Genomic DNA, 22365 nt, shown 5'->3' with positions numbered 1-22365 from the left:
CATGGCACTTTGTTCAGAGGCTTTGTGGTTTGCTCAGGTGCAATTTTGCAAACCTAAGCCATGCTGCCATGTTCTTTATAGAGGGATTTCTCCTGACAGCTCTAATAAATAAGCCAAATAAACTTGTTCAGTCTTTCTTTAATTGTACTGTCATGAACTTAAACATTTAACACGCTAACTGAGATTTTTATTCTTCTTCTTTAAGCGTTACACGGTCTGACCTTGGGATGTATCTGCTGAGACATCCACTCCTGGGAAGATTGTGTCACTGTGTTAACACACACTGAACGGTCCAAAGGAGCGAACTACCAAAACCTTTGCTTTTATATAGATGGTTACACTTGTTGATGATCAGTTAACCAAGACGTTTGATTCTCAACACATGACTGCTATTTCCCTTTTAATTCTTATAAAAGAAATAAGGTTAGTTTTGACAGGACTGCATAGAGCCCTGTAAATCAATCATTTTCACATGACTGTAAACCTACATGTTTTAAAGAGAACCTTTCATAAATTCTACATAATTTATATATTTTTTCCAAAATGCCTACACTGGAAGGGAGAGTAAAAAGGCAGAGAGGGGGAGAAGACAGTATGATTTACATATGGATAATATGTAGATTTTTTTACACTCTGTTTCTGAGAATGTTTTCATAGAGTTGCACTCAGGATCATTCCTACCACTCATCTTCTTAGTGATTCAATTACTGTAACCCTGTGTGACACTAATTTAATTGCCGAGAATTTAGCTCCAGCAATAAAAAATTATTACTGGAATCACAGTAGCATATTTGTTTGCTCTCTAGGTGTAGTTTCTGTCTAGGTTTGGGTTATTGCCAACCTTTGTCCTAGATTAACATTATACTGGTAACTCCCTAAGGTGGTCTGGGATCACCATGCTAATCACTCTTAATAATAGATGAGAGCAATTGCCATTAAAGGTTATTAAGTCGAAATAATACCCTAAGAATTTTGCTTTGCTAAACAATCCTAATCACATAGTTTTGTGGATTTGCAATATTACAGCTCTTTTTGGTATTACCCACAACATCCTTAAGAACCGGTGAAAGAGGGTGGTAATGCTCTTACTAAAGTAGATATTAGCACGCACTGTTACAAAGGTCACAGTGCGTGCTAGTGTATTGAGCTGCGTCCTCTATTATTAATTGTCTGGCGGAATAACAGGGAAGGGTTCGGCAGGATCAGAAAGAAGAAGGTTAAAACGCAGCCAATATCAGAGTGAAGAAAAAGGCAAATGTGCATTCAAATGTGTGCTATTCAAATCCCTCTTGGGTGAGCTTACAGACTTTGACTCAGATATTTGAATTTGTAAAGGAAACAAAGGTTCCAAGAAAGTCTCTAGGGACCTGTGTGTAGCAAATTGTTGTCATAAAGATAACATTCACAACTTTACTTTCATTATAGTTCTCTAGGAATTGGGATTGTGTTTCTAAATTAGTCAGCCATACACATAAATGCTGGTCCATTGCAATGGAAAAGAGACGCTTCATGAGGAGAATGCTCCTCATAGATAAGTAGTGTTTTTAAAAAGGTGAATACAAAAGTTGCACTTTTAAAACCTGCTTAATCATTGAAAAAATCTATTTGTAAGGGGACTCAAAGGAGAAGGAAAAGCAGTGGGGAACATCCAAAAGCACCTTTACTCTCTGGACATTTTGCAATTAGACTGAGGTTCGCCAGCAGATCAACGCTAGGATAATCCTTGCACTGGATAGCGTGGCTACTAGTATATGGACCTAAACAAGGAGAGGTAAGAACCAATAGGAGTCAGGCTGACAAATGAGTGTGTCAATGTGAGTTACAGGGAAGCAAGACAAGAAGGAAAAGAAGGAGGAGATGGCAGAACAGGAGATACAGAAGAGAGGGGGAATGAAGCTGCGCAGACAACATGCTGGAGGAGAATAGGGAGGAGGGGTGGCTTGTGGTTGGTGCACTGGTTTGTGACGTCAGCAGCTTGTTGGATTGAGGTGCTGTGTCCTGCTGATTTTAATCCTAACTCATTAGGGAACCAAGAGCAAGTGCCTGAGCAAGCCCTCTGGGGAAACAGAGAAAGTGACAAGAGAAGCAAGGACTTCCATCAAGGGAGATAAGTGGAGCTACTTCACAGCTTGAGAGACAGAAGAGAAGAGAAATCAAGTATTTTACTTGTTACTGCTCAGTCTCATGCCTGAGTTTCTTCATTTCCCATTACTCTGTCTGTCCTAACCTTCTCTACACGCAATCTGTAACGTGTGGCCTGTCCAAGCATGTCTACAAACGGAATTAACAAAGCTTTGAAGCTGCAGTTTGGCCTCATCAACTATGAGAACCGCTACCTGACGGCTGAGGCTTTTGGATTCAAGGTAAACGCCTCGGCTACTAGCATGAAGAAGAAACAGATCTGGACCTTAGAGCAGGATGAGCAAGATGGGCAAGTAGTCTTCCTCCGCAGCCACCTGGGACGCTATCTGGCCTCTGATAAAGATGGTAAGATCATATGTGGGGCAGAGAAGCGTGATCCTGAATGCCGATTTCTTATCGTACCCCAAGCTGACGGACGCTGGGCTCTGCAATCAGAACCTTTCCAGCGTTACTTTGGAGGCTCGGCAGACTATTTGTCCTGCTTTGCCCAAATCATTGGGGAACAAGAGCTGTGGGCCGTCCATTTGGCTTTACATCCACAGGCCAGCCTTCTCAGTGTGGCACGTAAGCGCTATGCTCATCTCTCTGCTTCAGATGGAGAGATATCTGTGGACAGCAACATTCCCTGGGGAGTGGACTCCCTCGTCACCTTGGTATACCTCGATGGCAAGTACAGCCTGAAGACCTGTGACAGCCGTTTCCTCAGCAACGACGGCAAACTTGTGAAGGAGAATACCAATGCAACTAGCTTCACTCTAGAGCTAAAATCTGGCAAGCTGGCCTTTAAGGACTGTGACGGGAAATACCTGGCCCCGGTGGGACCCACAGGAACGTTGCGGTCAGGCCGATGCTCCAAGCCTGGAAAAGACGAGCTGTTCGATCTGGAAGAGAGTCATCCACAAGTAGTTTTTCAAGCTGCAAATAAAAGATTTGTCTCAGTCAAGCAAGGTAATTTGGATCCAATGCAGTGTTAATACAAAAAAGTATGTTCGCAGTGTCGTTACAGCTCTGCTTTTCTAAATGACGAACAGAAGTCTATACTTGCAGTATAATATTCTTAACTGAGTATCAGGTTCAAGATCATTAAAGAGGGGATAACTTTAATGAGCGACAGTCTGAGAGGGTAAACAATTAGATTTAAGCATTTGCAAACACATATAATCTTTAGGTAAACATTCATGCATTAATTGTAACAAGCAGACACCAAAAAGAGCATAAACATGTGAGATAAACAGCTAGAATAAGTACACGCCAAAGGAAAGAACAACTTCTATTTCTGATTATATGCAATAATAATTTTTCCAAGTACATTTGATTTCTGATAAGTAGTCTCTTTGCAGCATTATGCTTCTCTTTAAATCAACAGGGACTTTGCAAAGTAATTCAAGAACTGAGCTATGATGGCTACGTCGATTGTTTTCTAGGTGTAGCTACTGGGGTTATTTGAGAGTTCAGCCAAAGCAAAACAGTTCAAACCAGCACAATTGAGGTCATGGCATGTCTTCTGAGTAGAACATTGCCTCTGTCTATGATAACGAACTTCACTTGGTCTAGGTTTATGAAAATACATCTTTATAGCTATATTGTAGTAACCAGAAAAAAAGCAATGAGTTATCTTTTACCAGTTAGGAAAATAAAGCTCTGCCACTTTTGCCTGGATGTTGGAATGGTTGATGGCAACTGTGAAGGCAGTTGCAGTAATGGGCTTTGTCATTTCCACTGTGTCCATTGAAGATTAAGTAGTGTGCAAATGACTCCAGGAGAGATCTTTGCCCCAGTGGTGTCAATTACCATCAATGGACTTTAAGCCTTACAGCTACAGGCTCTTTACCTTTAACCACTGAGTGAAGTTCTCCAAATTATGTGGATCTATAGTTAAGTACCGTGACAGTGAGGTGTTAGCAGCTATAGCCAGGCCTTAGCAGACAGCTCAGGCACATGATCTTTTTTCAGGCTGGTTGATGTGATCTGCTCTGCCCAGTAATATTGTGCAGATGAGGGAGGACAAGGAGAAGATCGTTTTTTTTCTTCTTCAAGTTTTTCTCAAGCTTTAGGAGTCAATTAAAACAATAATTCAAACAAGTATTACTGTAGGACAACTCTGTTATTGTTAAATTACCTCTATAGTGCAAAAGTGGGAAGGGGATTCTCAGACTAATGTTGGGCTGCAGACATTATTATGCTTATGCAAGAATAATATTCTGCATTAAAAAAGATTACTATGAGGGAAATATTTCAGCAACCTGACAGTTCATCTACATAACAGAAGGTTAAGACTTATTTTCGCCAGTACTGTTTTGCCTTGTGGCAGCTCCACGTTTCTTTAAGGAACAAGGCTCTGAAAGCTGCTTACTGGACCCTGCCGTGCAGATTTGCATTTCGCCACTCAGGGAATTACAGCAAGCGAATGAACAGGAAGGGTGGAGGGGTGACTGAGGGGGATTAGGGTTGTAACGGGATTAAGAGAAAGGTTAAAGGATATTTCTGTGGCATCTAATTTGAACTACAGCAGACACAGTTCAGTTATATGTGTCTGTGTTACCACCAGAGTTTATGTGACATGCGGATTAAGGGCTGAAACAATAGACTCACTGCAAGTGAGGCGACTGTGGTTAGAGAACAGGAGAAAAACATGTCACGTGAGATGAGGTCATGAAATTTGTTTAAGAAAGCAAATGCTGGTTATTGGCTGAACAGCTGCAGTGCCGGGAAACTGATTTCTTAGTCAAACCGTATTGAGACTTTAGGGTCTGAAAGACTGATAGATGGATTATATGGTTCACTGGTAGGGAAGAAAGGCAAAAGCATGCAACTTACCTTAGAAATTCAACAAATGCAAATCTTAAAAATTCTGCAGTGTACCTATTACTCAAAACCAACCTAAAGACAATTTCTTGATTTTGCCATCAAAAAGACTACCAGGCACAAATGATTCATACTTGAGACTTTTTGTGAGTGTAACATTTAGAATAGGGTAAATGCAAATGTAATATTCATTTTAGCACATATTATTCCACTTGTCCTGTTATTACACATACCTTGGTTAGCAGAGCTGATAAATAACAGACTAGAGCTAGCTGGAGTCTTGAAGCACATGGTAGCATGCACTGGATTCAGTGCATGACTCCAGTGCAAGCCTTCGGAGCAACTAAAACGATGGTAGATTACCATTATGCACAGACAATCTGTTTGGCAATGCTATAGCTTGAGTATCTATCATTCAATAAAAAGCAAAGGGCATTCCGACCAGTAAACCATATAAACCAATAAAAAAAATGATAATAATGTTATCTTATCAATGTTATCTCTTCCTCCCTTTATTACTAGGAGTGAGTATTTCAGCCAATCAGGACGTGGAGACAGACATGGAGACCTTTCAGATGGAGATAGATAAGGAAAGCAAAAAGTCTATGTTCAGAACCAATGGCGGATCCTACTGGACATTAGTGACTCATGGAGAGATCCAATCCACTGCCACAGAGGTGTAAGTAGCTATTAAAGCTGTCCAGGAGCTATGTGTAACCTGTATACTAACGTGAAGAAATAATGAACAGTTTCCATGTTATGCTAGACTCGTCTTTGCACTGTGTGCTGCAGACATATCTACTGAAGTTAGCATGCTAACTACACGGTTTCATCTAATTAAATCATTCTGTACCGCAAGAGGCCACTGTGAGGTGCTATCGCTTCAAGTTTAACACACTAGTCTATACATAAGATGGAACATGTGACTTGATATATACCCCTCTCAATAATTTTAGAACATACGAAGTCTGATTAATGACAATCTGTTCTTTTTGGGTAGTATGGTGTGAAGTATGGCAAAATCTGTTTTACAGCACCTTAAAAGAAGCATTACAGAGATACAGAAAACTAGAAAATGTTACAACATACAATGCTACAAACATATTCTGGACTGAAAATGTTTTCCAGTCCAGAATAAGACAAACTGTCCACAAATAGAGAAAATTCAGGACTTGCACTACTCTGTTACTACTCTGCTAAAAATCACACAAAGAACATTCTAGACAGAGTGAAAAAGAAACTGATTATTCAGCCCAAAAAGACATACTATAACACTTGGGACAATGTTCTGTGGGGGGAGACAAAAGTTTAATTTTTTGTCACAAATCCCCAATAATTGGGAAGACAAAAAACAACACTACACCCAAACAGCAAAACATCATAGCCTGGGGCTGTTTTCCTGCTTCAGTGTCATGCAATCAATGTGTGAACAATAAATTCAAAACTGTATCAAGGAATTTTACAAGAGAATGTCAGGATAACAAGTTCATGATCTGAAGATTAGAAAAGTGTTTGGTGATAACAACAACAAAATAACTAAACTCAAGTGAGAAATAGTGACAAAGCCTGAAGATGGGTATTCGATCAAAAAAACCCTGAATTACTGAAATTGAAGCGTTGATATGTAGGTATCATCCAAAAAGTGCTATTGATTCAATTCAATTCAATTTTATTTATATAGAGACAAATCAGTACAATAACTTCCTCAAGACGAAGGAATGTGGGAAGGAAAAACTCCCTTTTAACAAGAAAGTGGTTCCAGCAGGCTCAGGGAGGGGCAGCCATCTGTTGTAACCGGCTGGGGTTGAGTGGAGGAAAAAAGGATATAGAAACACAGTTGCTGTGCAAGTCACAGCTAAAGTGTTGTCTCCAAGTTACTAAATTCAAGAGTTCTCAAGTGTGCACTTTGTGTGTTTAAGAATTGTATTTAACTCTAAAATTTGTACAATTCCTGACGAGTTGTTATTTTAATTAGATTAGGGTTGTTCACAATTGTAACGTTGGAGACATAGGTTATCCTCCCACTGGTTTGGTTGTTAGTGCAGTTGTTATTATCGGTATCATCAATCCAAACTGTTGCCTTTTATAAATTCTGAGCAAGTGGTTTTTGTCCTTAAATCTAAGCACAAGAAAATCACAGTTAACGGTGAAACTTAACTTCCCCAAAGATTTGCCTCCAGTTGTAGAAACACCAGAAACACTCCAGTGTGTCATTTCAGAACTTCTTGTGGTTTTCAAAATGCATTTCATAGGTAATCAATGTCGAAATCCTGGCAAGTCTATATCTCACATCTGATTCTCCTTCTGCCTGTCTATGTCTTTTACCCAGTGAGGTCAACACAATGTTTGATATTGAATGGAGGGGACAAAGGGTAGCACTCAAAGCAAGCAATGGAAAGTACGTGTGTACAAAGAAGAACGGGCAGCTTTCAGCAGTCAGCGATACAGTGGGTAGGTGCCTTTAAGCAAGCCGCCGGAGAGTCAGCAGTGTGTCTGTTTGAAATTCCCACCACGTATTTATCCTTCGTTTCAGCTGATGATGAGTTGTTCCTGATGAAACTCATCAACCGCCCTATGCTGATCCTTCGTGGAGAAAATGGCTTTGTGTGTCACCACAAGAACTCCAACACTCTAGATGCGAATCGATCCGTCTATGACATCTTCACACTGATTTTCAACGACGGCGCCTACAATATAAAAAGTCAGTGTGTGCACAACATATTACATTTTAATGAGTACAGTTGCATTTTGTTGCCATGTAACAGCTATTAATTATATTATTAAAAGAATCAATAATGGATGTATATTCTTCTGTAGGTGTGAACGGAAAGTTCTGGTATGTCTCTAGCAGTGGCCTGGTGTGCTCAGATGGAGAAAAGTCAGAGAACTTTTTCCTTGAGTTCCTGGAACATGGACGTGTCGCCATCAAGGGCTCCAATGACAAGTACCTTCGTGGAGACCAGGGAGGCACACTTATGTGTGATGGCAAATCTGTCGATGCATCTTCTCTCTGGGAGTACTGATTCCCTTCAATGTGGGTCTTCAGTGATGGCCTATAACGCAAGGGCAGGATCTGCTTTTACCAGGTCATATGAAGCAGACTGACTGGAAAATATTTTCCTGCCTTTTTTTGTTTTCCTATTTTTTTTTTTTGCTTGATTTTTTCCTTTTGAAATTGGGAAGAAGTGAACACTTTAGAAAGAGATGTTTCTTTGATGTTTTGTCTTTCAAAAATGCCAACATCAAACGACACATGCTGTGTGAAAAATGTGTCATTTTTTTGTAATTTCACAAATGGGGAGACAAGAGATGCTGTCACGGTTCTTTCAGTCAGGCTTTGTTCAATATGCAACCATATATTTTTGAGGGCAGCCATACCAACCGGTCACAACACAGGGTGTTACTGCCAAGCATGTAAGCACCTCTCACTGTTTGCTGTTACTGGGTTGCTTAGCCTACCCAGAGAGTTTGTTAATAGATAGAACACTTTGGTGATCAAAATATCGGCAGATCTGTCCAGAATAAAGAACGAAATTAACAAGAGTTTTAAAAAAAACATAGATAATGACAAGTCAGTGTCAAAAACAATGTCATATACATAGGTAAATGTAGGTAAATGTCAAAAACATTTACCTATGTACAGAAACACATTTGGTTTGGTCAGGGCTATACAGCTAGCATTGTCCATGTTTATTAAAGTCTGACATGTAAAACCTCTCAGCATTTGCGTAGAGCTTTTAAATGATTTGGTGAGTTAGGCTCTGACTTTAACACATTCAACAAGAATAGTCCGTTCATTGAGTCATTCTAAGGAAAGGTGACGCACCACTGACTTTAAAGACAGCACATAGTTGGTACCAGTATCGCTTTCATTTGTCTTAATGAAACATTTATTGATTTTATTAAAAAAAAAAAACATGAAATACCTTAAAATAAGTGGGCTGGCTGAGAATGTAAATGCAAAGAACACCAAAACCAGGCTCACTGCAAACATTGAGACATATACAATACGTGGTACACAAAGAAGTTCAGACATCTTTAGAAATAAAGAATGTCGGCAGAAAAATGATTTATGATTTATTCACAGCAGGGGATGGTAAGAAACCTAAGTCGGAGGAGATTTAAAGTATTGGATGGATCTTTCTAATGTAACTGATGTAAACTCAGAAGTGCTTCTCTGGTGATCTGCCTAGGGGCCTTAATCTACACTGCACTCTATATCCAGTTATGTCCTGTTTTCATGTTGAGATGCGGGTAGTCACATAAGAAAATATAATGGATTTTGACAACAGATGTTTTTGAAAAACACTGCAAAGATTGATTTCCAGGATGCTTGTTTTCCATCCGTTTGCTCAAACTTAGAAGAGAATATTTAATCATCTAGAGTAAAGGTGCATGCACTTTGCTTGCCTAGTGGTTGCTGGTTAGACCCAGCTCCTGCAAACTCCTTCAGAAAACTTTATAGTTGTTGGAAAACATGTTGTTCCACCTTTGCTTCCAGTTGTTGTGTATAGAAAGGCCAGCAACTTCCCACTGAAACTTACTGATCTTCTTAATTAACTTTGGATACAACAGCAAGTTAGTAAGTTTCATAAATCAGTAGAATCTTCCTCAGACCTACCTACCCAGTGCTGCTTATGAAGCACTAATAATTGGCTTGAAGTTGACCCTTAGCAGCAAAATCCTTTTCTTTTTGGAAACTCTTCATATTATGACTAAAATCTCTCACAGGACTCACTAAAATGATTACAACAAATCGCTAAGGGTACAAGCTGCCCAGAGTTAATTAGAACAGATGCTGTTGTGCACTAAAGAGGACAACCCAAAAATGTAAACAATTAAATCTGTAGATTTTTGTTGGATATTTCCCAGAAGGTAATAAAATCTACCATAGTTTCAGCAGAATGTCTAAACCAGTGGTTTTGTGTTGTGTGCAATCTGGATTAGTTTTAGTTAGAAAAAGTTTGGTTACCTATACAATCTGTAACAGCTCAATAGAGAACCTCTGGCCATATTTTAGAATGTATCTAATATATGTATATATAGACATCATTTTATGATCTTTGCTTTATGATGATGATTTTTGACAAATGTTGACAATAAAAACTTAACAATATCACTGTTGTCTTTGAGATTTACAGCTGTGGGTCAGGCTTAGAGGACGTGTGTGAAATTTTTGTGAGCTGATCATCGGTTGGCGTAGAGCTCCTGAGTCCTAATCCTAACCGTAAAAATCTGCCACATCATTGTAATGTATCAGAAGCCAACATTATGCCATCTGACTTTTATGACTACTAATTCATTGTGCGGGGAACTCCAACAAAGAAGTGTGGTGAGCTGTGATTAAAACATGAAATTACTTCAGTTTAACACTTACCATCAGTGATGATTTCAGATCTGCTTCCAATAGCATGAAGTAGAGGGATAACCAGCGCCGCTGGCACTGTCAATATTTTGTTACATCTGGGAGCCCAGATGTTGCAGTGATGCCAGCTGCCTGTGTCTGATTGTTGGGGCTAAATAATATCAGCAAACATTACTTTCAAATGAAAAGCATTACAGTTTAAATAAAGTCGTATTAAGTTTGCTAATTGCTATATTTAATTTACGTGCAATATCTCCTTGATCCTGCCGTAATAAGTCATTTTTCTAATAAGAGGATTTTCCCATTCACCACACTGGATGGCACTGTGTTCCTCACTTAGTTCTTTCTATGCAGCAATAATCAGTGAAAATACCATATCCTGCTGCACAAGCACAAACACCTGGTAGTAAACCAGCACTCTGCAACTGGCATGACCTTCATTAACCATTTTAAGAAACACGAGTTTTAGAGTGGGTTCAGCTGGCATTTGCAGATCATTCTCAAGAAAAAGGCGTGTTTTCGCCACAGCCACATTTTCAGGTTACTAGTTGCCATCCTTCTGTCATCCCTTAGTGATTTCAAATATTTATGGTCCACAGCAAAATAATTTTTACCTGAGAATTTCAGTTCTCTCCTGGTCTGTCTCGAGGGAGAAAATTGCACAGGCAGAAATGGCACCGAGAAACACACAAAGGCAAACACACATACAGCCACATCTCTACAAAGCATATTAACTGTGCACTGTGTCTGACATATCAGTGAAAGTGCCAAAGATCTCTGAAAGCATTTGCAAGCAAAATTTTAAGCAACACTGAAACTAAAAGAAAGGCTTTCACAACAGTTTTGTTTGTTCTAGATGCGGGTCGGTGTTCTGGAGGAAAGAAACGGCAACACTACAGTAAATTTATTTGTGCTAGATTATCACACGCTTGGCTTTCTTCTTTTTTTAATTAGATCTGCTAGATGGTATCTCAAAAGTATACACCTTAGACAAGAAAACAAAGTGGTTGTTTTAAGCAGATGGTCGAGACTCTCTAAGCCTTTATGCAAATGAAGTTTAAAGGAAGTTCAGCTAATTCCTTGGATTGGCAGCAGCTTTCCAGGAGAACACGCACAACACGCAAATACACACAGTGGCTTTAGGGTAGACACACTGTGCAGCTCAGTGTCTTTTGGTTTCTTTGAATTGGATGTCATCTTGGAGGGGAAGAGGTCAGAGATGACCGGTGCTGAGGGTTTAAATATGAGGGTTACAAATTCAGACACACAGATTCAGTAAAAGGACTAGATGTTACAATCCCTGACAATGCATTGCTTTAAATGGAGAAAAGCTTGGGGGATGGCTGTTATGAGGAAAAGCAGCCCAGAAACTTTACCAGCAGCACACATCGTTGTGTGCCTCAACTTTCATTCTTTTACCCAAGCTAATCTGCCATTTTTCCTTGGTTAGGTTTAGGAATTAGAGATCTGATCTAAATTATTGTATTGAAATTTGGGACACATCGTCAGTAGTGGACCTTGGATTCATCGGGTGTTTCGGCCATTCGTCACTAGACACCCTCATCCAAGGAGGCCCTGCCAGGGTTGATCAGGCCCTGGAGTGTGTCACTGGTTTATGTTAAAATTGTTATTTCAAATAATAATCCACCATGCAGCAAAAGACAGTTTATCCTTCATTATGAATGGACCGATTTCACTTTTGACATAAAGCCATAAAACAAAGACATAAACATCTTAAAGCGAGCAAGCCCAACTCCAATCAATGGAAAAGCTTCAAAGAGGAAAAGGTGGAAAGGAGCCCTGTGACCTTAAGCTGAAAGGCTGACAGAGACGAGCTAAATAAAAGACAGTTTTAGCACAGACCCTACAAAAACTAGACCGAGCAAATTTAAGGCGAAGACAAAAAACAAACACATAAACTATTGGATATTCATTTAAGTAAATAAAAATGTCATTAAAACCAAAATCAATACTATTTAACCAGAAACTGAAAACAACTTGAAGAACTGAGAAGGACAAGAGTGACAACAACCTTAAATTGAGAGTGGTAAACACAGAAAGGCCTGGCAGAGTCAGTTCTCAGAACAACAAGAGACGCAGAGAGAAGATCTAAGGTAGAGGCAGAGAAAGAAGCAGAGGGCATATTGGTTTCTTTGTGAAGAGAGAAGAAACTGGACGGGAGAAAGAGGTGCTTCTCTTATTAAAAACAAGGAGGTGTGAATTTGTCTGCTTACCTTTTGAAGCTCTGTTGCTACATTACACTGCCCTCGCAGTCTTTACAGTCCATTACATGCGGTTTAGTCAATTTCACAAATGCTGTTTTTATGAATCTGTAAAGACAGATTAGCAATAGTAGGCTTAAAATATGCACGACAGCAGCCCAAAATCATTCGACTGGGCATCTGTGATTTTCTGTTAGGCTGTATCAAAGCTTATATACCAAGGCATGCATACCAAAATCAAAGCTAAGAACAATTCCCACAAGTCAAAAATGAAACACAGTTGTCCACAGTTGTGAAATGGAATGGAGTACATCAGGAAAAGAGCATAAAGAATATTTGAAATGGTTGTTATAAAAGTGAAAACATGATTTGCTCTTACTCTGCACTCTATTTGGGCTTGAAAGACAGAGAGCAATTTTTGTTCTTCTAGGTGAAAATACTTCAGTCGTTTAGTAGTGGTGTTGTACTACTTAAATGAAGCATGAAGAGTTTCACCCAGAATATTCTGTCGGTGGATGTTTGTTCATTTTAAAACAAGAAAAGCTTCTTTTTTTCAAATTAAAACTCTTAATAGCTTCTTGTAATAAGTTCTTGCAGAGGTTTTGAGCAAATAACTGACAAGTCTCCAGAATAAGAGGCCAACCTGTGCGCGACTGTGTCAACCGCTGCTCAAGACTCCTTCAAATGATTGCATAATTACTGAGCCTCAGGAACTCTGACACATCATGACATTTCATTCCTGCTTTTCACCCAGGATGGCATTTGCATTATTCTCAGGAAAAGAACTAAAAAAGTTATCTCAGGTTTTCAGGTGCACACAAGGTCTCTTTGTTCTGTTTGTTTGGAAATGCATTTGTAAAGCACTTTAGCAAAATATCTCCAACCCAGTACACAGCATGTGCAGAGCAACCCTGCTTGTACAGTGCGTGCAGCGTGCCTGGACTTGGAAGTTTTAAGAGATGCCAGGGATCAGAGTTGACTTATTGATCAGTTCTGGAGTAAGGCTAGGCTACAAGCATGGATGACCTTTTTTTTTTTTTTTCACCCAGTAAAGACTCTGACATTGTGCAAAGAAGTGGTGCAGCAAATAAACACAATAGTTAAAAGACGAAGGGAACAAAAGTCAATAAATCAGGTTAAACACAAACTAGTTGGAATGTCAATTAAATGGAATTTCACTTTTTTTTTAAAAACGTATATATTTAAGACAAATTAGCTCATTAGAAAAGTGTTCTCCAACAAACACCCATCCTATAACAGAACTGACAATATTTCTCTAATTAAAAACCACCCACTCAATAATAATCATGATGAGTGGAAAATCTTTCAAAGATAGACGCGGCGTGTCGCAGAGAGCTCAGCTGCCTTCAACACGCTTGATGTATTAGTTTTTTAATAAAGACGCTGACATTGATATTTATTTGTGGCTCATGCAGGAATTTGTCTGTGCGCTCTGGGCTAAACGCATAAGTAAAATTAATTCTGTTTCACTGCATGGTGTTTTTTTTTTTATTGAGATGTACCCTTCTGACTCCCCTACGTGTTGGAGCGGGTGCATTCAGGGAGACACAGCTGAAAGCCAGTTAAACTACAAAGTGGCCGGACAAGGTTCGATGTCTTTGAAAACTGCACTGATTAAGATTTATTTCCCAGCCCACACAAATCTATCTTTCCTGGGTGTAAATGCATAAACTAAAGATTTTATACCAATTTCCAAAATTGAGAAAAAACATGGCATGTGAAGACTTCTACCTTTCCTTAGTTGTTCTAACTAAAGACAATGGAGTATTCAATATGACTAATAATCTTAGGATTAATAGGATGAAAGTCCTTGTTACAAAAGTGCCTTTCAAAAAATGCCTTCCACATCCTCCCTTAAGCGCATAAGAGCAGACTTTACATTTCAGTCTTCTTAATTAGACAGTAGATTAATTTAAAAAAAAATAAGCAGTTTGCTTGGATCACTTATTAACCATGAAACACTATTACCCTGAAGTGTGCAATTACATTCGACCGGGGTCATTAGAAAGTGTATATGTTACACCACTATTTGGATGACATGAGAATGCAGCCGTGGGTGTGCAATGAGCCCGAAAAGCAAGAGCAAAGAGGTCTGATTTTCTTTTGTTTTGTGGTGGAAAATGGGGGAAAACCAGCAGACAACAAGAGAATTTCCCGGTGAGATAGCCCAACATAAAGCAATAAAGCTACACAGGAATTGCCTCAAAACATCCTGCAGTGGCCAAGTCGGAGTCCAAACCTCACTCCAATTAAGAACAGTGGCAGGACTTGAAAATTGCCTTTTATTCACTATCCCCAGTGCAAGCTGACAGCTCCAGAGCAGTTTTACAAGGAAGAATGGGGTGAAATGCGTTGTCCAAACCCTCTCGCTGCAGTGAGTTCAAACTTTGAAGTGTGGAATACGCATGTTTACATAATTTTGTTTTACAGCAGTGCTTACTTTGTATAATTTCAAGAAGTTGTGAAGACGTTACATTAATTCATTTTTTGTCTCACTGAAAAAAAGCTTAATTACCTACCTTCGGCTTTCCTACTTAAACTCACGTGTGTGTCACGTGTTTTTTTTCACGACATCTATAAAGTTGCTCCACCTATTCAAACTTAGACTTTATTTGTTTATTAAATCGTTAATTTCTATTAATATTAGTATTTTGTCCTGTCTTTATTATATTACAGGCATCTATATTAATTAAAATATAATTGCAAAATGTTACCGATCGACGTTCCCCGGATGTAGTTTTATTTTGAAGATCGTCACCGGAAGTGCGTTGTTGTATTCCCGCATTTTGACCATTTAAATTGATCGTGGAGCACTTATAGCCACCATGCACACGCCCGGGATCCCTACCTGCACAGTGTTTTGCGATGGCACTGACAAAAAAAATATTTTCTCGTCTAATTTGTCTCGCTTTGCATTTTTTGTTTGACATTGCCGAGTCGGATCTCTTTTATTAATTTGTTTATTTTGCTCTAGAACTATATTTTTGGATGGGGAGCCGGCACTTTGCGGAGAAGGATTTAGCTGGAGAGCTTTTACGCATCTGAAATCTTGGAGTATCGTTGAAGATCCCATTTTAGAACAATAAAGAAAGGGAAAAAAATCTTCCCGTTGACGAGAAACTGTGCTCTATATGGGCTGCACGATGAAGTACGGACCGGTGGTTCTATCGGCTGGGCTTACAGGTTTGCTCAGTTTTTGCCTCCTCGCCGTAGCGATTGGGACTGATTATTGGTACATAATCGATGTGAACAAACCCAACTACACAGGTTCAGATGACCTGAGTTCCCATTCAGGACTGTGGAGAATTATTGAAGGTATGTCAGTTTAACTTCATCTTTGATGAGCCGTTATTGGGGTCTTTACAGCTTGTGCGACTTGTTAAAAAATCAGCCATCATATTCGCATAACTTTTGCCCTGCATCACACAGAGGTAATTTTGAGAAGCTTCCTCAAAAGATTATAAAGACTCATTCTAATTTGTGCAGATTTCAAATAGGTACACGAATAGAATCCCTTAATTTGACTCTAGTTGGTTACATGCAGTGCTGCAGAGGTTTAACATTGCCTTTAATGGCTAATGGATCAACAGCAGTCCCTCATTTAATCCTCATCACTCCAATCTTAGGTGAACTTGATGCACGGAGAAGCTGATGTCCCAGTGCCTTTATATTGGAAATGAGAAGCATGGGGATATTCTAAATGACGGACTACTCAAATTCTAGCAACATTACCCTGAATCCACTGAAATTCAATTTTCATGCAGTGAAAGTGAAGCCAGAAATGTTCTAATTGTGGAATACAGTTTGGGTAGGAAAATGGCTTTTAACAGTCGCAACTTTTACCCCACACATACCAGTTTCTGCAGCCACCTGCAGGAGAACACACAGGAGACGGAGGAGAGCTTGTGAAGGATGGTTTTGGCACAGCTGCAATATAATGTGCTTCCAGCTTGAGGTCCCGGATGTGTTCTATTTGTTGCGGGCGGCACCCACAGTTCATGCAATAAATGCCAAGTAATGATCCAACATGAAACTAATCAGGCAGTGCTCACCTGGAGATTCCCTAGCAAAAAGGGAAACTGTTATTTATTTTCTAATATTGTCTACTATTCCCACACTTAAAACCACATTGTTTCACACCTAAGAGCAATTTTGCAAAGTCCCAGGGCTCTGCCACTGGTCCTGTCATGTGTAACCTTTTCATTTGACATTTTCAGGAGCAAACTGGAGTTCAGTCACCCCCTCTTTCACAGCAAATATGTCCAACCTGACAGAGGCAGAAAGGCACCTTGTCGGTGAGTGGGTTCCTTGATCAAGTGATGCATTTTAAAATGGTAATGGTAGCCACACAGGAGTATGTTCTTGGCAGTAAGGATTAGAGGTCTGATTGGAAGCCCAAAACATCTGTATTTGCAAGATATGCTATGCAATTAATCACATCCTGCAAATAAACATGACGATATTGGGGGTTGTTCCCCCCCAAGTGTGCTTTTGTTACTGATCTTACTAGATAAGATCAGTTTTGTTAGGGTTTTCAGGAACACTTCCTGCTTGCAACGTTGACAAATAAAATGCAGTAATAAACTGTCCACTGTGGGAGAAGCACTCAATGGAGTCTCTGCTAGTTGATTTCAGTACTAACAATGGGAACAAAAAATCAGCAGGACCTTGGATGATGGGAGTCAATTTGAAAATCGCTGATTTTAAAAAATATATTTATTTTTTTCAAATTTGTGTGTTTGCAGGCTTGCACAAAGTAGTGGTCATTTTGTTGCCCCTCAGCCTCGTCCTCCTGGTGTTTGGCTGGATCTTTGGACTTGTCAGCTCATTGGCCTCCAGTCCAAAGTTGCTGGCTGCGTCAGCATCCTACTTTCTCCTCTGCAGTAAGTCCCCACAGAATCGCCTTTGTTTTCTTTTTCTGAGCCCGGATTCACAGCGTGTGCTCTTGCTTGTTTATGTCGGCGTGCAAGACGCACAGCAAACGTGAAAACGCACGTGGGCGACACATCGTGGTCTTACAGGTACGTTGCGCGTGCATCCAAGAGACCCTGAGAAGCGTGCTTTCAGCTGTTCTCTATCACATCTGATTTAGTTGTGAGTAGAGGCTCTAGTAGTATCTAATTTCAGCCTTTATAGACATAAACAGTGTGCTTGAGCTGGCCGATGGCCAATGAGAAAACGGTGATTATAGTTATGTAAATATTTTATCTCGAAGAAGACGAATCGGCAGCTACGTATTAAATATCTCTGTGCGGACATTAAAAATCCCATTCAGCTTAATTGAGTTGAGTTAGGTAATGATCTTTTCGCACAGACTGTTATTAGAGTGGTGAAGATGGGGATTTAATGGTGAAAATAAGGATCCGAGGCGCAGAGCACTTTTGGACTGCTGTGAGCAGCACTTCTGTCTCTCCTTTCGGTCTGTTCCTTAGATTTTGTGAATAAACGATAAACAGCGTGACTATCTCCATTCAGATGCAGACATAATGGCATGGTGAGAGGTGGTATGACGGCATCATGTGGGGCGCCACGTGTTAAAAGAACATTTTCACCGAGCTCTACCATGCTGAAGTGTTTGCTGGGAATAAAACTAGTTGTATGTCCAACCCAACTTAATCGGGTGCTAAATGCTCTTTAACTCGACATCCCTGACAGTAAAGTCTGGGATGTCGAATTGAACCCACGCGAGAATAGCACGGGTAATTGTTTGGTGGATTGATAGCTAGTGAGTCCTGTTTCTTGTCCGCTCTATCCAGACAGCACATCTCTACAACTCCCAGTTGCAAGAGCATTAATTATAACTTTGGGCGGCGTACCGACTTGATTCTCCTAACACGGTTTGTAAAGGTGGGGGGGGGTGATGTGTGAAAACAGCTTCAGTGTTTCCCAGTCACATTTGCATTAAATTAATCAGAATTGCAAGCTGGTTCCTGGTGAGCATGAACATAATTTTAGAAACCATACCACCAAACATTCTCAGCATGGAGACTGGCGTAATTGATTGCAGCATGGAGGCTGATTGTTGATCACAATGAAGTGGCTCAAATTTACCGAAGAGCTTGTCATTGATTGAAAGATGCAGTCAGACTTCCTCCTGGAATTACCAGTGGGCACTTTCTGACGTCATTTTCCATCTGTCCTTTTTTGCAGAAATTGGTTGCGATAAATTCTATTACGCAGAAAGTTGCTCTTATTAAGAGTCAAATCAGAAACGCTCTCCTAAAAATCTAAGTGCAAATGTGTCATAATCATGCACAAATCACACTTAATCTGCTTTCCCCCCCCCTCCTTCCTTAAATGGCGGTGGAAGGGCCTGCTTTTGTCATCAATACTGTAACACAAATGTAATTTTTCCCCCCTCTAGTGAAGGGTTCAGCTGTTGAGCAGCTGCCATAAATATCCATCAAAGAATCCATTTGATTAGGTCTGAACTCAAGTGGAATGAGATTGAATCTCTATTTGGTTGAAATTGAGGGTAAATGCGCAAATCTGTGACAGACATAGGACTTATTATACAGTGTGCCATCGCTGCTGACATGCTCAACCTCCAATGTCACATAGAAACAGAGATAATTTAATGCTTTCTATCGAATGTCCTGTCCACGTGTGTACTCCAGGAGACCAGCAAGCACTAAGCTCTGCCACTTTCAAAACCACTGATCATATAAAAGGAAAAGAAAGCGGGTATAATGGATGTCTGTGTGTCATTGTGCTTTCTCCCCTTATTCGGTGCATTAGCAGTAACAACGTATTTTAAGTTTGATATTTTGGTAAAGGTCTTCGTAATCCCACTCGCGCTGCATACTGCAGCACTGATGAATCTCTTTGGATTTTTCAGAGGGGGGCAACCTGCTATAAATATGAGCTATAGGAAAGCTGACATTTCTATCTCAGACAGTATGAAATAATGCTCTTCTTTAGATACTCAGCTCAAGGTTTAAAAAAAAAAAAATGCATTCACTCCATTCACATGGTGGTATTTTAATTAGTATTGCTTTGTCAAGTAAGCTCAACAGATGTTTAGTAAATTCCTAGTGTGGGATCAGCGGTGTAACAGCATGAGTCTCACATAAAGTGGTGCACAGATAATGTACTGTACTTGGGAAATGTACACTTTCTTTTTGCTGATGTGCAAATTAACCACAGTACATGCAAAGGAAGACCACAGCTGTGACTTTTTATTTGTTTTGGGGGGGGGGTTTCTGCATTTAAATCATCAGTAATTAACAGATTTAATTGCAGTTGACGACTGCTCAGACTGGTTTTCCCTCCCTCTGAGTCTGACTAAAGGTCGACCTGAATTGCTTATTTAATGGCTCAATATTTTGAGGTGTTTTGAGGTTGACATTTAATGATGTTATTCCTGTCGGCTCGCCTCTGTGGCAATTGTTATGTGAGACATTTCATCTGTCCGTTTGGGAAAACAAGAAATCAAAAAAATATTAGAAGCACACTTAACGCCAGATTAAATTTGGAGCCGCCTTTGTGGGCACGTTTCCTGAGACTGATTTGAATTGGCCGGCGCTTTAAATTGGTACACGTGAACACGTTTATGTCCATATTATCTTAAACAGTCTACTGAGCAAAGGATGCGTTGGGGGAAGTATTATTTGCTCATCAATGTGTCATTACTGTAATGACCTAACTGTAAAAGCCGATTAAGTGTGATGCATAAAGGTGATCATAGTGCTCAAGCGCTTTGTAATTTTCTTTCCCACTGATAGATCCGTTTCTCTGTTGCAGCTAAAAAGGGAATGTGTTAAAGTCTAATAAGGCCTTTGAGTTGATGAGCTGTCTGTCTGTGCTTCATCAGGTCTTTTCACCTTGTCTGGGGTTAGCGTCTACATCAAATACTCCAATCAGGCCATGGAGGAGTTCCAGCGAACTGTGGCCCCAGAGAATCTCGTCTATGTGAACGTGTCGTTTGGCTGGTCATTAGCCACAGCCTGGCTCTCCTACAGCCTGGAGGTGGCAACAGGCCTGCTGCTCATGCTGGCTGCCAGAATAACACAAATGAAGGGACATTATGACTCTGGTGTAGCCATTGCCATGTTATAGAGTGGCACATTCTGGTTTCTGAGTGAAACTAAAGAAAGCTTCAATTTTTATCGACTTGTTTTTATTTATTTATTTAGTTGACTAAAACAGTTGGTCACACAGGCCAGGGGCCAGGAATGTAAACCGTTCTGCAAGCTGGCTTTACAAAACTGCAACTGTAGACACAGATGCTGTTGAACATCTGCTTCATCATTGTTTTCAGAGGCTAGCTGTGAGGCCTTGTTATCCTCTTGGTAACATTTTCTTTCCATACCGTCCTTGTAGACCGTGACGTTGTAGAGTAAATCAAACCCAGACATGAAAACTAAGCTTACTCTTCCGAGTAGTTACTGTAAAGATTGGCAGTTTTATTTTCTTATTTATTTTTTTAAATGTGTTCACATGTTTCAGGCTCGGTGCTGTATAATTTGGTAAGCTAAAGCTTTAAGCAAAGGACCAGTTATATTTTATGGTTTAATTGGTTTGATGCATGCTCGATAAGACTTGAGAGGACTCGAATATGGTTTAGTGTATTTAAGCATGTGTGCATCAGTAGTGTCAAGTACTTCATTCAAGTGGAAACGCTGCTGATTCTGCAAAAGTAAACCACCAGGCTTTTAAAAAGCCACCCGGGAGACTAGACAGTATCAGACTGTAGTTTCTATCATTTCTAATACTTCATAATAGAATTACTGCTACACAGTTTTTCCAAATGCCAGGGGAAATTTGCATTGCACAGCTTTTTGAAACCTCCAAAGAAATGATGTAGACGTCAAGTCATTTGGTGCTGAGAGTTTGACTAAAGCAACATCTAAATGTTAGTTTGTGCGTCTGTCTTAAACACTTCTGTAGCTAACCCACCAGTCCTTACATTAATCATGGAAATGAGGTTAAAGATAAGTGCACTCCTGGGGCAACTGCAAGTTCTTTTCAGCAGTAAAGAATATGTGCATGTGTCGCTGCCTGCTTTACTGTCGCCAATGACTCAATATTGTGAGATTCTGTCTGTTCTGGAAAGACTTTTCTCTGTAATTCAAATAAAGTGAACACTGTGAAAAACACAACATTAAGCATTTGCTGTAAGACTTTGTTGTCGTCTTTTTTTTGTCTTTAAAAAAAAAAAAAAAAAAAAAAAAAAAAAAAAAAAAAAGCATTCATAACAGACCTTATGTTTTCATAACTGAGCAGCTGTGGAAGAAAAGCCAGATTGATGTTTCACATAACCTGCAAACAGAATTAAAAAGGAGAATATTACCTGTGATTTGAATAAAATTTCACAAATATGTGATGATTTATGTGACAGTTTGATTATTTAAAGCAGCATCTGTTGTTGTGAGGAAATTTGATCACTTTCTTGTGCGGAGTAAACCACAACTGAACACCAGTAGGGCCAAAGAAAACTGTCTGTAAGCTGAGTAACACAGGAGAGGCTCCTTATGGCTTCATCTGGAGCAGGGATGAAGAGCACCCCTCAGCCTGAGTATGTCATCTGTCAGGAGTTGGTGGAGCCAAGGAAACGGAAGATGATCTTGGAAAACAAACTTCCATCCTGAATGAAATATGGCCTGTTTCAAAAGGGTGCTCATGCTTAACCAGAACCAGCAAGACTGTTTGCTGGACTTTGCTTTGTCAGACTCTTTCACATTGGGTTATTTCAAACGAAAGAAATGCGGTGTAATCAAAACTATTGTCGGCATGTCAGGTGGCATAAAGGCGATGATGATTATAGGTGAGCTTTAAAATCTTGACTTTTCTGTTAGTGTACCTTCAAAA

The 22365-nt window shown here is 39.8% G+C and overlaps 2 protein-coding genes and 1 long non-coding RNA gene across 4 annotated transcripts; 2 read left to right on the top strand and 1 right to left on the bottom strand.

Annotated features, from left to right (window-relative positions):
• The first annotated feature begins 2031 nt into the window (after positions 1 to 2031).
• Positions 2032 to 7996, top strand: fscn2a (fascin actin-bundling protein 2a, retinal). The gene is made up of 5 exons (XM_003450030.5): positions 2032 to 3090; positions 5470 to 5626; positions 7277 to 7398; positions 7481 to 7648; positions 7765 to 7996. The coding sequence occupies exons 1-5, from the start codon at positions 2268 to 2270 to the stop codon at positions 7968 to 7970; spliced, it is 1476 nt and encodes a 491-aa protein (XP_003450078.1). The 5' UTR covers positions 2032 to 2267; the 3' UTR covers positions 7971 to 7996.
• A 92-nt stretch (positions 7997 to 8088) lies between these two features.
• On the bottom strand, positions 8089 to 15194 carry LOC102082794 (uncharacterized). Its single transcript, XR_266552.4, has 3 exons — positions 15075 to 15194; positions 12547 to 12642; positions 8089 to 11541 (listed from the first exon to the last, which is right to left on the bottom strand). It is a non-coding gene; the product is annotated as an uncharacterized LOC102082794 (long non-coding RNA).
• Positions 15195 to 15364: 170 nt separating this feature from the next.
• On the top strand, positions 15365 to 21662 carry LOC100710065 (transmembrane protein 235). 2 transcript variants are annotated; one of them, XM_013274336.3, is made up of 5 exons: positions 15365 to 15738; positions 15823 to 15870; positions 16773 to 16850; positions 17301 to 17438; positions 20369 to 21662. In XM_013274336.3, exons 1-5 carry the CDS (start codon positions 15687 to 15689, stop codon positions 20611 to 20613), a joined length of 561 nt encoding a protein of 186 aa, XP_013129790.1. In that variant the 5' UTR covers positions 15365 to 15686; the 3' UTR covers positions 20614 to 21662. The 2 variants fall into 2 exon arrangements, with proteins under 2 accessions (XP_013129790.1, XP_013129789.1); XM_013274335.3 differs by having other exon boundaries at positions 15370 to 15870.
• Positions 21663 to 22365: the final 703 nt, after the last annotated feature.

The sequence above is a fragment of the Oreochromis niloticus genome, linkage group LG4 (assembly GCF_001858045.2).
Source record: "Oreochromis niloticus isolate F11D_XX linkage group LG4, O_niloticus_UMD_NMBU, whole genome shotgun sequence".
Classification (NCBI taxonomy): domain Eukaryota; kingdom Metazoa; phylum Chordata; class Actinopteri; order Cichliformes; family Cichlidae; genus Oreochromis; species Oreochromis niloticus.
The sequence above is the reverse complement of the archived record's forward strand: the minus strand, read 5'-3'. Positions and strand labels throughout refer to the sequence as shown.